Genomic DNA, 15718 nt, shown 5'->3' with positions numbered 1-15718 from the left:
GCATAGAGCATAGAGGAATTCGCTAAGCATCCCAGTGCAAGATTTTATTCCAAGTACTTTTGGAACATTTCTATTGGCCCATTCATCATGAAATTTTGAGCTATGCTCAAATGATGTGTAAAAATAAAATACATTTTTTTGGACAGTGACAATATAAAAACTCAGAAGACACATACAGGTTGATCAGTCATTTTAGATCCCATTAGTCAAACACAAGGCCCGTGGGCCGGATCGGGCCTGCGACACAATCCTATCCAGCCCGCAAAAAAGTATTTTAGTTTTCTAACAATATCAGCCCATTTCACAATGCGCTGCACTACAGTCCCCAGCATGCACTGCAACGTAATGTGCTCCAACTCTCCAACCCCAACAACAATCTATGGGTCACCTCAATTCTGCACAATTCTACACCAGTCATATCACTAAACGCACTGAATCTGCATTTCAACCAATATAAACTAAAGATAAACTATGAACACTATAAACACTCAGCAGCTCAGACATTGAGCCCAAGTATTAATGAACTTGCAGCAAAGAAAAAAAGCCAGGTGTCTAATTCAAGCAAATAGGTAGGTTTAAAAGACTGAGCTCCTGGGGACATTTCAATTTTGAATATTTCAAGCATTCACATAATATTTCAAGGTCTACTACAAGAGCCTGTATTTTACTGCTTAAGTGTTTGCGTATTTTGAATAAACAAAGGGCCAGTTTGGATTACAGCACAACATTAATTAAAAATGAAATACAATAAAAACATTTTTTTGTTGAGATTTTTAAATATGGCCCCTTTAGTGGCTGAGTTTGACACCCCTGTTTTAGATGGTAAATAAAATGGCTATATTTGTATTGGGGATATCACAACCCCTGGTTTCTATCACCACCACTGTAGAGAAATTAGAGTCTGCAATGAACCATTTCAATCAAACCACTCTACTCTGAATGACTTAGTTTACATCTCAGTCATTTAATTAGGCAGAATTTTAATTTTGGGGGAATTCTCTTTTATAAAGGGACTCATCTGTAACATGTGTAGACTGGCTGCAGAAGAAACTCAGAAGATGTAACAGCTAGATATGAGGGATGGAGGTTAGCCAGAGTGCCAGTGCAATCTGTCTTCAATTGCTACCTAGTTTTGGTGTCAGTAAACCCAAATTGCTGAGAACCATAGAGGAGCCGCTCAAGGGTGCTTGTCTGAGGGAGCCAATGATAGCAGCCTGTGCTAGTAGTTAGATCATGAACAGAGGTGCGAATTTGAGGAACGAACAGGAACAACCCAAACTAGTAGCTGGCCTGAGAGGTTCTAATTTGGGGAAACCAACAGTAATAGCCCAAGCTTGTGGTCAGATTGTGAGCAAAGATGCTAGTCTGAGGAACCAGTAGTCACAACCCGACCTAACGATGTTGGCTCTTGCATCACATGGAGGACAAAGTAGGCTCCTCAGAGCAGTCCAAGTTGGTGTCCCCTGAAAAGATGAATGAGGACGACTTCTGAGGGTATTTATATCACTGCTGTGTCACATGTCACGTAACTGTGATTTTAATGGTATAAGAACTTGTGACTTTGCTGGTATAAGAGCATCCACTGTGCTTCAAACCGCCTCTGGTGGTCTGCAGGAACCACCCATGCAAGTAAACTCATGAATCAGAAGCGGTTTTTGGTTCATGACATGATGTTTGAGCTGCTTGTACAAACAAAACACATATTATTTCGGTTTCTCATGGCACCAAGATTTCTGTGGAGCTCATTTTCATCTGTGAGTGTTCTAGTCCAACGAGCACTGTGAAGCCTAAACACATACTGAATTAAAGCACTGTTAATTTGGTGAGATAATGACTCAAGCAGAAGTAAAGTAGCTTTACAAAAACACTTAGAAGTATTAGTACCAAAAATATCAGGAAAGTACTAAATATCATAAGTTACATTCATATTAGCAGGCCGGCGATCCGATTTGTTGCCTAGATGTGCCACAGATCTGCTGTTTTCATCTGACGTTGCAGAAACAGCCCATTTTGAATTCATTATTTTTGTGATGTCACAAATACCAACACATTTACATTTATCCACCTATTCAGCGTTCGGCAGGTTAGCCCCACTCATTCACGTTGAAGTTATAAGGAGTGTTTCTTCATGGACTGCTTTTTGAATTAGACATAATACAGGGCAACCAATCAGAACAGGTAGCTCATTAACCTATATCAGTCTTAAAGGCACAGTGACAAAAAAATAACATGTTCTAAATGATAAAGAGAGGGCAGAATATGGTTTTACTAAATTAGTCAAACCTGTATTAAATTATATTTATGTGAACAAGGGATGCACCAACATTTCAGACAAGTGCAAAAATAAAATACAACCCCATTTCCAAAAAAGTTGTGAAACAAGATTCTAATGCGTGGCCATGACTTAGAAAGGCATGATCTCGTTCCCACGCCTTACTAAGTTGTGGCCCCAACTTAATGATCTCATTCCCACACCTTACTAAGCCGTGGCCATGCATTAGGATCTTGTTCCCACACGTTAACACAGCTTGGCCACGCATTTTTTATTTATCTGTACTGGATGTCACTAGCAGGGCTCCGTAGCTTAGTAAGGCGTGGGAATGAGATAATTAAGCCTTGGCCACAGCTTAATAAGGCATGATCTCATTCCCACGCCTTACTAAGTCGTGGCCACGCATTAGGATCTTGTTCCCACACGTTAATATGGCGTGGCCAGGCATTATTTTTATTTGTACTGGATGTCACCAGCATGGCTCCATAGCTTAGTAAGGTGTGGGAATGAGATAATTAAGCCTTGACCACATCTTAATAAGGCATGATCTCATTCCCACGCCTTACTAAGTCGTGGCCACGCGTTAGGATCTCGTTCCCACACGTTAATATGACGTAGCCGGGCATTATTTTTATTTATACCGGATGTCACCAGCAGGGCTCGGTAGTGAAGTACAAATCCACCCAAATTTTTACTTTAGAATATATATATACAGCATATGGAAGTACCCAGCTCTGCCAACATGCTGGGCACTTCTGATATGTTACCAGACTTGCCAGATACCAGCTGAATCATCTGATGCTGTTAGCACGTAGTTCTGAAAGGTTCAGCCAGGGTTTGGAGCTCTTGTGTGCTTCTCTCTCCTCGCCGTGTCACAAGGAGTCGATCATATGTCACATTAAAATAACCGGGGGAACAATTTCATGCTGAGCCACGGATTTGTTGGCTTTGTTTCCAGTTAGTTACATAACCAAGAAACGCACGAGGTCGCGGATGGTGTAAGCTTATACACGGCATGAGGCTGAAGTTTGTCAGTTATTCGCCAGCTTCTCATTCGAATTTTCCGCTCCACCTTAAATGGCGCAGCAGTTACGCTGCGCCATTTAAGGTGGAGCGGAGGACTGGACGAGTAGACGGTTATTTTCTTCACATTTTGGCCCTCAGCCTCTAAAAATCTCCTCATATTTTTACCCTCTCTGCCACGAAACCGCCTACAGCTAATAACTAACCCGGACTTCATTTCCCATAAGTACTTGGGAATTTCCCCCGTCAGAGGCAGCGCTGAAAAAAAAACAGTTTGGGAAAGAATCCATGGAATTTGTTTCCTGTGAAAGTTGGCCAAAGCTGAGCGCAGAGCAGCGCTGGGATGGACATGCTGGTTGGCGCTCGCGGAGGAGACATGCAGAGCGAAGTTTAACGAGAACTTTTAAGGGTTTAAGGGCTTTTTTTTCTCATTTGAGGGGGAAAACAATTGGAAAGGCCGGACTGAGGACAGAGTAAACAGAATAAACCCCGGGGATCCGGGGTCGCAGTCATGGCTGAGCCCCTGCTGAAGCGCACCTTCTCCAAACTCCGGGGAAAAGACAGGAGTCGCAGGAAAACAGACCCTAAACTCAACGGTGAGCCGGTGCACTTCTTCACTGATACCTTCTGCACTTCTTCTCAGTTCGTGTCAGTCGTTTAGAACAGTGTATTTTATGATGGCAACACGTTTTCCCTCCTCTTGGAAGAGTGTTACTGCACTGAAATAAGGACTCCAGTAGCTCAAGTTGAAGTACATTTAGCCACACTCTTCAAAAAGATGGTTCTTTAGGGGTTCCTCAGTCTTGGAAATGAGTTCTAAATAGAACTAGTTGCTTAAATGGCTCTTTGCATGGTGAAATGGTTCCTCAGATTGATGGAGAACGTTTTGGGTATGGTTCTACATAGAAACCTTTTGAAAATGGTTCTGTATAAAATATTCTCCACTAATCTGAAGAACCATTTCACCATGCGAAGAACTATTTAAGCATGCAGATGGTTCTGTATAGAACTCATGGTTCTCAACAGAGCCTTTCCCTTCACTAAAGAACCCTGAAGAACCATCGTTTATAAGAGTGCAGTGACCAAAACTCGAGTTAAAGTCTCCTCAGAATGGAAAACTGATGCCAAAGTCTGTTCTTTCAATGTTACATTCAGTAACATTGGTAACAGTGGTACTCCTAACCATTAAGTAGCCAAGCCAACCTCCACTAATACTAAATACTAATGTACTAATAATGAATTGATGAAGTAAAAGTGACCAACAAGCCCGAGTAAGAAAGTATCAGCTCCACAAACTCCTTAATCATTCAAAGACTGTGTTCCCTATAGAACTACGGTGGACCTTCTCAGCACATACAGCTTCTATCAGCCTAGGATACTGATAGGATACTCCGAACTGAGAGGTGTTAGCATCAGAAAGGCATTCTAAGTGATGAGCGAAGGATTCTGAGTATATTCAAGCGATAGTCGGCTTTCATTTCTGCTCAAGTACATTCATAAGTAGGGCTGAAAGATTAATGGTATTTATATCAAAATCACACGAAGAAAAAGTGCAGTTTTTATTGTGGTGTTACAGTTTATGATCAACACTGTGGATACGATGCAAGTATTAAGTAGGGAAATTTAACCTAATAACATGGAGTTTGTGAACTGCTGTGACATCACTGTGGTAACAGTTCAAGTCTCAAGCCAGAAAAAATATACACTGATCTTCTTAGCCAAAAAAAAGGCCCATAGCTCATTTTATACCTTATTTATAAACAATTGCAATTTAAATTGTAATCGCAATATTGGTCAGAAAAATCGCAATTCGATATTTTGCCAGAATCGTTCAGCCCTTCAGGACATATTTCTTTCCTTATGAATGTATTTGAGTTGAAACGAACACAGACTGTCGCTTGAATATACTCAGAAAAGGATAAAACCTATCAGCACTGTACTTAAATACAAGGACTTGAGTAAATGGTCCTAGTTACTCTTCGCTTTGTGTGCTAACAATTGGTCAAGCTGTAGCCTGAACAGTTCCCGAAGGTGAGAAGAAAGACTGAGGAAAAGCTGGAGATTTAAACAGGGGTGAGCAGATTTGCTGCTTTAATTCAGTGAGGATACGGCTGGTCAAGTCACTGTTTGAGCCTTTCTTTTGTCATGGTCCTCTGTAAGCTGCGTGAAAAACAGTGTTTACAGAGTTGCTTAATATGTGGATTTTCACTTGTGCACTTAAAGGCCCTGTGCTGAAAAGAAAGTGGGAACTGAGGAACCTCTTACCTCAACTGTTTGACTTACTTTTAGCTCACTTTAACTAAGTAATTAAGTCAGCTTGATGTGAAAAGCCTCCAGAAGGGCCGTCCTCCTGCCTGGCATGAACAACACGTTTGTCTGCTGAAGCCAGCTTTGGTTACATAATCTGGTTGAAAGCTGAGACACAGTAAACTGAGAGATCTCTTAGTTTAACTGTTTAATTATTCATTTACTTCCAACTGTCTCACATATGGGCTCCTTATAGACTCTCTTCCACACGTAGAAAAGCATGTACTGCCAAAAATGATATTTTGGCAAGATCATAATGATCTGGTCATTATGAGACTGTTATTGGAACATTATCAGATTATTCATCCTATTTTTACACTCTACAAATAAAGCTGCCCGAAATTGTTCTTTGGAATGATGCTACAGACGAACTGCTTTTGGCTTCCTGCAGAACCTTTAATAGATGATTCTTTACAAAAAGTTATGAATAAGTGTGAGTTTGAAAGTTTGAAGAACCTCTGCATAATATATCGATTAAAAGCTTTATCTGGAACCAAGCCAAGTGAGTAAAAGTGTCTCAGATGAGATTGAGTAGTCTTATAATATTGTTATAACAATCTCAGAATCAGAACTATATGCAACAAATATACAGGACTGTGCAAAAGTCAGAGACTGTTTAATTTATTTAAGTCATTTAATGACTGATAGATTTTTAGGAGATATTTATGAGGAGATTAGATCAAATAATCCACTTGCACAATGAAAAAAAAAGTCAAAATAAGGTAAGTAAAAAAGAGGAGTTTAAAAATGATTAAAAGCTACAGAGAAAATGAGATTCCTAACAACCACCTGGAAGACCTGGTAGACACCAAAACTGCCCCCATCAGATAAACAGCACTTAAAGCTTTCATCTTTGAGAGAGAGGAGAAAATCAAGCTGCTTCAGATCTGAAAACATCCACAGGTGTTTCTGTCCATCCTTCCACTGTGAGAAGACAACTCAGCGCTGTGGGTCTGAAAGGATGTGTAGCTGATCAAGAAGAACCTCACTGAGAAAAGGAGACGGACACATCAAACAAAGAAGCTGAACAATGGACTGACCACCCCAGAGTCCAGACCTCAACATCACTGAGTGTGTTTGATTACTTGGATCGTGGGAAGCAGAAAGTGCAACCAAATTCTAATACAGAACTTTGGAGGGGTGGAAAAACATCCCTGCAGATTTCTTTAAAAACTAAAAGCGAGTCTCCTGAAAAGTATGGAAGCTGTAATAAACATTTGATATTAAATTTATCTCTTAATTTTCTACTTTTCTCCTGTCACTGAAAGGGTGGTCTCTGACTCTTGCACAGTACTGTATATGCGACAAAAACACATATATTGATGTAAGATTCAAGATACTTTATTGTCATTGGACAGAGTACAACAGGCAGCAATCCTAACGGTTCATAAACAAAAAAAGATTAAACTAGGAATAAAACAAAAATATACATTTGCCTACACTGAGATGCTTTTACTTGCCAAAATGTTTTTTGCAGTGGTAGCAGCACCAAATGCATCTGTCAGGGTTATTATAGTTTAAAATTTTTCATTGTTTTTTTTTTTATTATTATTTCATTTTAGTTTCAATTAAAAGTGCATCAACAGTTTCAGCGTCCTATTTTTCTTGAAAGTAATAGTTTTAGTTTCATTTCAGTTCCAAGTTTTGTTTTTTAGTTTCAATTTTAGTCTGCAATACTATGATGAAAACTGTGATTGTAGGCATTTGATAAGAAGAGAATAAAGTGAATACAACAGTAGACTGAGCTCGGCGCGGCTCAGCTCCAACTTTTCTTAAAGACGGCCGGAAACAGAAGGGATCCACTCCTAACTTTCATTCATATGCTAAAAAAACAATAAAACTAAAATGTTATTATTTATTTTAAGTTACTTTTGCAGTGGACATTACAGTTTGATGTAGTTTTCGCATTTTTGAAAGTTTATTTTTATTTTTATTACAGTTAATGAGTACAGCTTTTCACTGCTAGTTTTCTTTTTAGTAGTAGTTTTGGTAACACTTTATTTGGATAGTCCACTTTGCAAGTTGATTTGTAACAGTGTTGTGCATGAATTCGTGAACGCGAGCTCATGTTTTACGGTACGCCACATGATGCTTCCATAAACACAGCCAAATGTTTGGTGTTAGCGGTAGAGACTTAACTGCAGAAGTGGGTTTGTTTAAGCGTTTGAAGCAGTTTTACGAACACCCAAGTGTGGCATCGAATTTAAAACGACACATTGAGTTGAAGCATCGAAGCAGTCTTCTGGAATACATGCGACATAATAATGAACGCAGGAAATCATTAACGACTACAATGCAACAACCGCAAAGTTTACCCACCCAATTGGAGCTCACAGCATTTTGTAAAGGACCTGCTGCCTTCGTTTCCCAACAAGTGGACAAGCTTGTACTGGACTAGCTACATTGTGGGAGATCTGCAGCCTCTAATTAAGGTCGAAAAGCCATCCTACATCAAATTGGTGATTTGCAGCCACCCAGAAGTCAGGAAAGCAGGTAGCTTACAGAACATGTTGAATAGTGCGCTCAGTGAGAGTATTACTGACTTAAAGGCTGTGTTATAGAATAATTCATTTAGTTTATGAGTAGCAATGATTTTGGGCTGGTGATGGATGGGTAGAAAGAGGTTCTATTGAAAAAGAATAGTGGCCTATTTATTAAAAAAAACAACAACAAATGAACATGAACTAGTTCATTTTTGGAACTGAACTTAGTTCAGAATTTTTTTAAATGAACTATGAATGTGAACCAGTTAATTTTCATTAGTTGAACTTTGAACTAGTTCATTTTCAGTGTGAACTGGCACAACACGGCTTTGTAGATACTTAATTTACTTTCAATTTACATTCAACTAAATATCTACTAAATTGACCATAATTTTCCTGAGACCGGCTCTAATCCTAACCCTAACCTTAACCTCAACCCAGAACCTAAACCCAACCCTTCCCCTGGTCCTAGCCCTAACCCTGATCCGAATCCTAACCCTAACCCCACCACTGTTTGGAATCAACTGAGTTTCAACAGATAGTTTGTTAACAATGTGAACAGCTGTAGATGGTCTGTAGTGGACTGTCCAAATAAAGTGAGACCATAGTTTCTGTTACCTATGATAACCCTGGCGTCTACAGCACTATTGCTTACATAATCTGATTTAGAGCTGGTTTAGGGACAGCCTTTCTGTTGCTGTCTGTCCGGTCATTGACCTGTTGCTGTGCCTTGGGGCTACAGTCCATTTCAGGTGAGATTACAGAGACGCGGGCATTCACCCGTTGACCATGTGGTTTCCAAGCTGTGGGCCTGAAGTGCACAATGACCGCTAATTAACTCCTACAAGGGAGCTACATCTGACCATTTAGGAGTAAATTTAACACTGTAGTAGCACATCTGGGCCTTCATTTAGACGTGGATCTATTTGTCAGGCAGGATGTTCTCGAGTTCTAGGCTCACACCCTTTAATTTGGTTTTTGGTGGTGGTGCCACTTTCTCTTGAAAACGATCTGCATAACATTTTAAAATAACACACTCGCCCAGCAGTAATCACTCAGAATCTGACAAGGAAAGGCGTCTGACATGGGAAGGCGTCTGAGGCATCTCTGGCCTGCTTGTTTTAACATTCCAGTCAAGGGTGGACAGTATGATGATATATTATTATTATCATAATAAATTATATCACGATATGCTTTTCTGGGGATATAATTGGTATCGTCAGTACTTGACATGACATAGTTTCATTTCTTATTACCAGTTTATTCATTTCTGTTTACCAGTTGTTTGATTTCCTCCTGTTCCTTAAATGGTTTGTTAGATGTAAATATAAACTTCAAAATATTATGATACAAAACTAAATATTGTTTTTCATAGAGTGAAAATGTCTTACAGTATCATGATGTTTTATATTTACCTGTTCACTCCTTTATTTTGGCAGCTTTTTAGCTTAGTGTATTGACCTCGTAGAATTTAGTGATGCGCTCTCTCTCTCTCTCTCTCTCTCTCTCTCTCTTTATCTCTCTCTCTCAAATTCAAATAACTTGATTGGCATGAATCGTAATAAACAATTGTTGCCAAAGCGATTAGTAGAATATTATACTAGAATATAGAGATAATGTTGAAGAAGTAAAATCATACATCTATACACCCATAGAAATAGAGATAAGTAATATATGCACATATGTATGTATATAATATTAAATAAATAATATATTTATATTGGATTATTCTCTCTTTTTCTTTGTCTCTATATTTTTCTCTCATGCTTTCTCTCTCTCTCTCTCTCTCATTCTCTCTCCCTCTCCCCTTCACTCTTTCATTCTGTCTTTGTCTCCTTCTCTCTCTTCCATTCTCTCTCCCTCTCCCCCTTCACTCTTTCGCTCTGTCTGTCTCCTTGTCTATCTCTCTCTCTCATTCTCTTTCCCTCTCCCCTTTATTCTTTTGCCCTGTCTTTGTCTCCTTGTCTATCTCTCTCTCTTATTCTCTCTCCCTCTCCCCTTCACTCTTTCATTCTGTCTTTGTCTCCTTGTCTGTCTCTCTCTCTCATTCTCTCTCCCTCTCCCCTTCACTCTTTTGCCCTGTCTTTGTCTCCTTGTCTGTCTCTCTCCCTCTCCCCTTCACTCTTTCACCCTGTCTTTGTCTCCTTGTCCATCTCTCTCTCATTCTCTCTCCCTCTCCCCCTTCACTCTTTCGCTCTGTCTTTGTCTCCTTGTCTGTCTCTCTCTCTCATTCTCTCTCCCTCTCCCCCTTCACTCTTTCATTCTGTCTTTGTCTCCTTGTCTATCTCTCTCTCTCATTCTCTCTCCCTCTCCCCCTTCACTCTTTCGCCCTGTCTTTGTCTCCTTGTCTATCTCTCTCTCATTCTCTCCCTCTCCCCCTTCACTCTTTCATTCTGTCTTTGTCTCCTTGTCTATCTCTCTCTCTCATTCTCTCTCCCTCTCCCTCTTCAGTCTTTCATTCTGTCTTTGTCTCCTTGTCTCTCTCTCTCTCATTCTCTCTCTCACTCCCCCTTCACTCTTTCACCCTGTCTTTGTCTCCTTGTCTGTCTCTCTCTCTTCCGTTCTCTTTCCCTCTCCCCTTTACTCTTTCGCTCTGTCTTTGTCTCCTTGTCTATCTCTCTCTCTCATTCTCTCTCCCTCTCCCCCTTCACTCTTTCGCCCTGTCTTTGTCTCCTTGTCTATCTCTCTCTCTCATTCTCTCTCCCTCTCCCTCTTCAGTCTTTCATTCTGTCTTTGTCTCCTTGTCTCTCTCTCTCTCATTCTCTCTCTCACTCCCCCCTTTTCTCTCTCTCTCTGCTGGTCTGTCTCTCTCTCTCTCTCTCTCTCTTGCCCACGCTTTTTTCCCCACCTCCTCTTTCACTGCTTGCTATGTCTAAAATAGGGAAAGTCCTACTGAGCTTTGAGTGTGTTGGTGTGTTTATCTGTGACACAATGTGAACTATGCGATTGGTAAAGGGGCATGAGAAAGAGAGGGAGGGAGCGAGAGAGAGATGGAATGGGAGAAAAAGACAGAAAAAGAGAGAGGGAGAGAGAGAGAGAGAGAGAGAGAGAGAGAAGGGGGCAGTGAGAGAGATGGCAACAGAAAGAAAGAGGGAGTGTGTGAGAGAATAAGAGAGATGGAAGTTGGAAAGAGAGAAAGGGGGATAGAGAGATACAGAGAGAGAGATGGCAGAAAGAGGGAGAGGAGTGGAGAGAGAGATGGAGGGGCAGAAAGAGAGAGACATTTTGCGTGTACATGAACTAGAGAGAGTGAAAGAGAAAAAGGAGGAAGAGAGAATGAGAGAGAGGACAGGGAGAGTGAAAGAGGGAGAGAGACAGACAGAAAGAAAATAAGAGTTAGAGAGAGAAAGGAAGAAGGAGAGTGAGGGAAGAGAGAAAAGGAAAGAGGGGAAAGAGAAAGGTGATGGCAGAGAGAGAGAGAGAGAAGCAACAAGACTGGACACAGGCAGAGAAAAAAGAATGAGAGAGAGAGAGAGAGATTTGGGGTGTGTAAGAGCTGAGAGGGAGCGATGCTGAGTGTATAAGAGTTAGAGAGAGTAATCGGTGCCCAGCTGCAGGTCACGGCTGTTAAGCGGCCGTCCGCATGTTTCTCACAGTGCGTTTGGACTCATAACAGCCTTACTGTGTGTGTGTGTGTGTGTGTGTGTGTGTGTGTGTGTATGTTCTGTGATGACTGTCAGTAGAGCTCTTTATCTTCAGCATCTGTGAACCACGTGAGAGTCAAGAAACAGAAATCTCGCTCTCTCTCCTCCCCCCCTGTTCTCTCTAACTTGGTTTCTGATTTATATCTTTTTTTTTCTCTCACTGTTTTTGCCTTTCTCTCTCTCTCTCTCTCTCTCTCTCTCTCTCTCTCTCTCTCTCTCTCTCTCTCTCTCCCCTCCACTCCATCTATAATCTGGACTCCACAAACTTCTCTGACTGTAACATGAGTTGTTTTCCCCATAAAGTACAAAAAGTACAAATTGTGATCATTGGTTTGTCGTGCTCATGCAGAGTGGGAGGAAAAACACAAGAAAATGACTTACATGCTGTGTTTGTACTCGATCTTTTTTTTTAGTATTACCAGGGTAGCGGATGTGTAAAAGCACATAAAAATGTATGAGAACAACCTGTTTGCCGACAGTCACCGAATAACTCAGGGGTGTCAAACTCAACCACTAAAGGGGCCACATTAAAACATGTCATCAAATCTGTGGGCCAGAGAACAACTATGTTTTCATTTCATTTTTGATTAATGTTGTGCTATAACCCAAACTGGCTGATTTGTTTATTTGAAACACACAAGAACGTCTACAGTAAATTATAAGCACTTCTAGTAGACCTTGAAGTATTACATGGATACTTTATACATTGAAAAGCTCTGTCTTTTAAACCTACCTATTTGCTTGAACTAGACTGGCATCCTTTCTTTGCTGCATAATACTTGGGCTCAGTTTCTGAGCTGCTGAGTGTTTACAGTTTTTTATAGTGTTTATAGTTTAGTTTATGTTGGTTGACCTGCAGCTGAAATGATATGACTGGTGTGGAATTGTGTGGAATTGTGTAGAACTGAGGTGGAACCGCTGTCCCTGTAGATTGTTGTTGGGGTAGGATAGTCATAGCACACATTGCGTTGCAGTGCATGCTGGGAACTGTAGTGCTGTGCACTGTGGAACGGGCTAATATTACTAGAAAACTAGAATACTTTTCTGGGCCGGATTGGATTGTGTTTGACACACGGGGAATAACTGAATGCATGTGTATGATTTTCAGTCTAATAAATGTCAAAACATCAATCTTACGACAATTGCTGAATGTTAATGCTGCTATTGAGTTGAGGGGAGCTGGTTAGAATTAGCTCAGCTAGCATAACACAAGTTTAGATGATAATGGCTCAAATCTGAAAATCTGGGGAGTGAAGTCGAGCGACTGGTGTTTAAGGGACAGAAAGGTGAAATGAAATCCGTTCTGTGGTGTTTGGATCTGTAGCTTGATTGGCTAACTTGTGGGAACAGTTTGGGGAAGACCCTCTCTTCTTCCAGCATGACTGAGCCCCACTGCACAAAGCAAGCCCCATAAAGGCATGACTGGGTGAGTTTGGTGTGGAAGAGCTTGACTGGCCCTCACAGAGCCCTGACCTCAACCCCATCAAACACCTTTGGGATGAACTAGAACAGAGATTGTGAGCCAGGAGCTCTTGTCCAACATCAGTGTCTGACCTCACCAATTTTATCTTGTTTTTAAACACACAAATCACCATCACAGCTGCATCACCAGGCTAACAAACCAGAGGCAAAAAAACATTTGCTACCAAAGTCCTTAAAGGCCAACTTTACTGTGTTCGACTGAATAAAATTACAGTCATTTTTTAAAAATACATTGATTTTTTTGTAAAATAGGCTGTAGAGAGACCGCGCTGTCCTACCCTGTGTATTTTAGTGCACAGTGTGGTCAGCTGAGCTTCTCAGTGCTTTTTCTGATGTGGAACAAAACCCGCTCTTCTCCACTGCAGTGCTGTTTAATTCAAGGTAACTAATGCAGCATCGCTAGTTATTGCACTTTATTTAATGAGTTAGTTGTTGGGGTACATTGCCCTCATTTACAATAACAACTACTTACTTTTGTATTAGTAGTATAAAAGCTGTTTTTGAAACAAAACCTCGTCCATATCTCCAAAATGGTAACTTTACAGGAGAAGGAAAAACTTACTTTACTTTTAATGTAAGTCAATGGAACCAGACCTTTTTCCCAAGTCATTTTGGGTCATTTCTTGTGGCTCGTTTTTCATGAAATTTACACACAATGTAAAGAGCAACAGGCATTTTCAAATGATGTCAAACACTGAAAAATGACAAAAATGGAGATACAAGGTTTTGACACATTTTAGTACCATCGTACTATTTTTGGTACTATTGTATGTGAGTACTAAAAAATAAAAACTTGTACTTGCATTTGGTCTGGAAAAAATCTTATCTATGCACCTCTAATTTTTAATCACTCATTTCTATTTCCTTTATCATTAAAATTATTTGTAAAGGCTTAGATTTGACATTTGCTGTAGTCCTATTAAATATATATTTTTATTCATTTTTGGCCAAAATTTTTCTTCATCTATAGTAATGTAAATCAAATGTGTGATAATACACTCTTAAAAAAGGTTCTTTAAGGGTTCTTTAGTAAAGAAAATGGTTCTATATAGAACCCTGCACACCCAAAGAAACCTTTGCGTCATGAAAGAGTTCTTCGGATTGATGGAAATAATGCATCAATGTGCTATAGACAGTTCTATATAGAACCTTTTTTGAAAATGGTTCTATATAGCACAAAAAAAGGGTTCCTCTATTGTTACGATGTCAAGCTTGTAACAATAGAAGAACCCTTTTGGGTGCTATATGGAACCCTTTTCAAAAAGGTTTTATATAGAACCCTCTATAGCACATTGATGCATTATTTTCCATCAATCTAAAGAACCCTTGAAGGACCATCTTTTTTAAGAGTAAAGCTCCAGACTTCTAAGGGTTAATGCAGTGTAAGGGGGCGTTCAGATTATAAATGGCAAAAACACTCTTGACTCAGTTGTTTCCAAGATAGCAATTCAGTGTTTATCAGGCCGCACAAAGTTAGCTACAGCCCTACTAGTCGCAGTGGCAGTTTTTTATTTATTAAAATTGTGGCCTTTTGATTGGCGAGACAATACAGTTTCTGGCCTGCAGGACTGATATACATTCCAAAGTCTTTGGAGCTGCTTGGTTGGTCATTACATAACGAAGGACGGTAACTGTATTGTCAGACTTCCTCCTGCTCTGCGTCCTGTCTGTCCTACGAGCAATATTTATATTTTGAATCCCTTTTTTTTTCAGCCTTTTTTTCCTGCTTCCTCTTCCCGGGCTTCCTCTGGCCGGCTCTGCTGAACTCATTTGTGTTGTTGATAGCGCAGATCGCGGAGCGCTGCAGCACAGATGTGTTTCAAACCAGGCCTGAAAGAGCTTGTTTACACTTTTAGCCACTCTGTGTGTCCAAGATTGATCTCGTAGCCAGTGGATCGATAAAAGAGTGTAAATGCAACCAAGACGCACTGAGACAGATTACTGCTCGATAGCTCAGACACTGCAGGAGGCGCTTTGAGACGCAGCTGAGCTGAATGTAAATGTTTATGTTTATTACAGCTGCATATGTAATCTTCCCCCTGCTTCCCCAACAGAGCTACGTCAGTGTGGCATACGGAGCTCTTTTGTTAGTAAACGTCTCCTGTTGCGAAAACTGGAGCCGCCTTTTCCCTGTAGTTGTTATAAAATGCTCTTGATTTTCAATATTTTATATTATAAATATGTTAGAAGTGTCTTAATTCTAACACAGCTCTAATTGTATTCTACTCAGACTGGTTTGGCTCTGAAAACTACAAATTTTATTTTAAAACAATTGCAAATGAGCAGTCACCTCACCTATCTCATATTTTCCCTTATATAGTGTGTCTCCACTTTCATTTTGTGAGCATAGCATAAGCCCCGCCCCCTCCACCTATTTTACTGATAGGCTGCACTCAGGGTTTAATCACTGACAAAAGACGGTAAATGAGAGATGCTCAGAAAAGAGAGACGTATGAGAGGTACAGTTTTCAATTTTTATATGCTGTTTTAAACATTTATTTTTCCAT

General features: G+C 40.2%; 1 protein-coding gene across 1 annotated transcript in view; it reads left to right on the top strand.

Moving 5' to 3' along the window:
• Positions 1–3297: 3297 nt before the first annotated feature.
• The window catches only part of LOC118809045 (rho GTPase-activating protein SYDE1), a 44225-nt gene continuing 31804 nt past the window's right edge, over positions 3298–15718 (top strand). Inside the window, exon 1 of the mRNA XM_036571978.1 lies at positions 3298–3891. Within this exon, the coding sequence (XP_036427871.1) occupies positions 3807–3891 (85 nt within the window). The 5' untranslated portion in view covers positions 3298–3806. The remainder of the gene's footprint in view (positions 3892–15718) is intronic.

Source organism: Colossoma macropomum, unplaced genomic scaffold, assembly GCF_904425465.1.
Source record: "Colossoma macropomum unplaced genomic scaffold, Colossoma_macropomum, whole genome shotgun sequence".
Taxonomy (NCBI): domain Eukaryota; kingdom Metazoa; phylum Chordata; class Actinopteri; order Characiformes; family Serrasalmidae; genus Colossoma; species Colossoma macropomum.
Note: the sequence above shows the minus strand (reverse complement) of the source record. Positions and strands in the feature narration are given on the sequence as shown.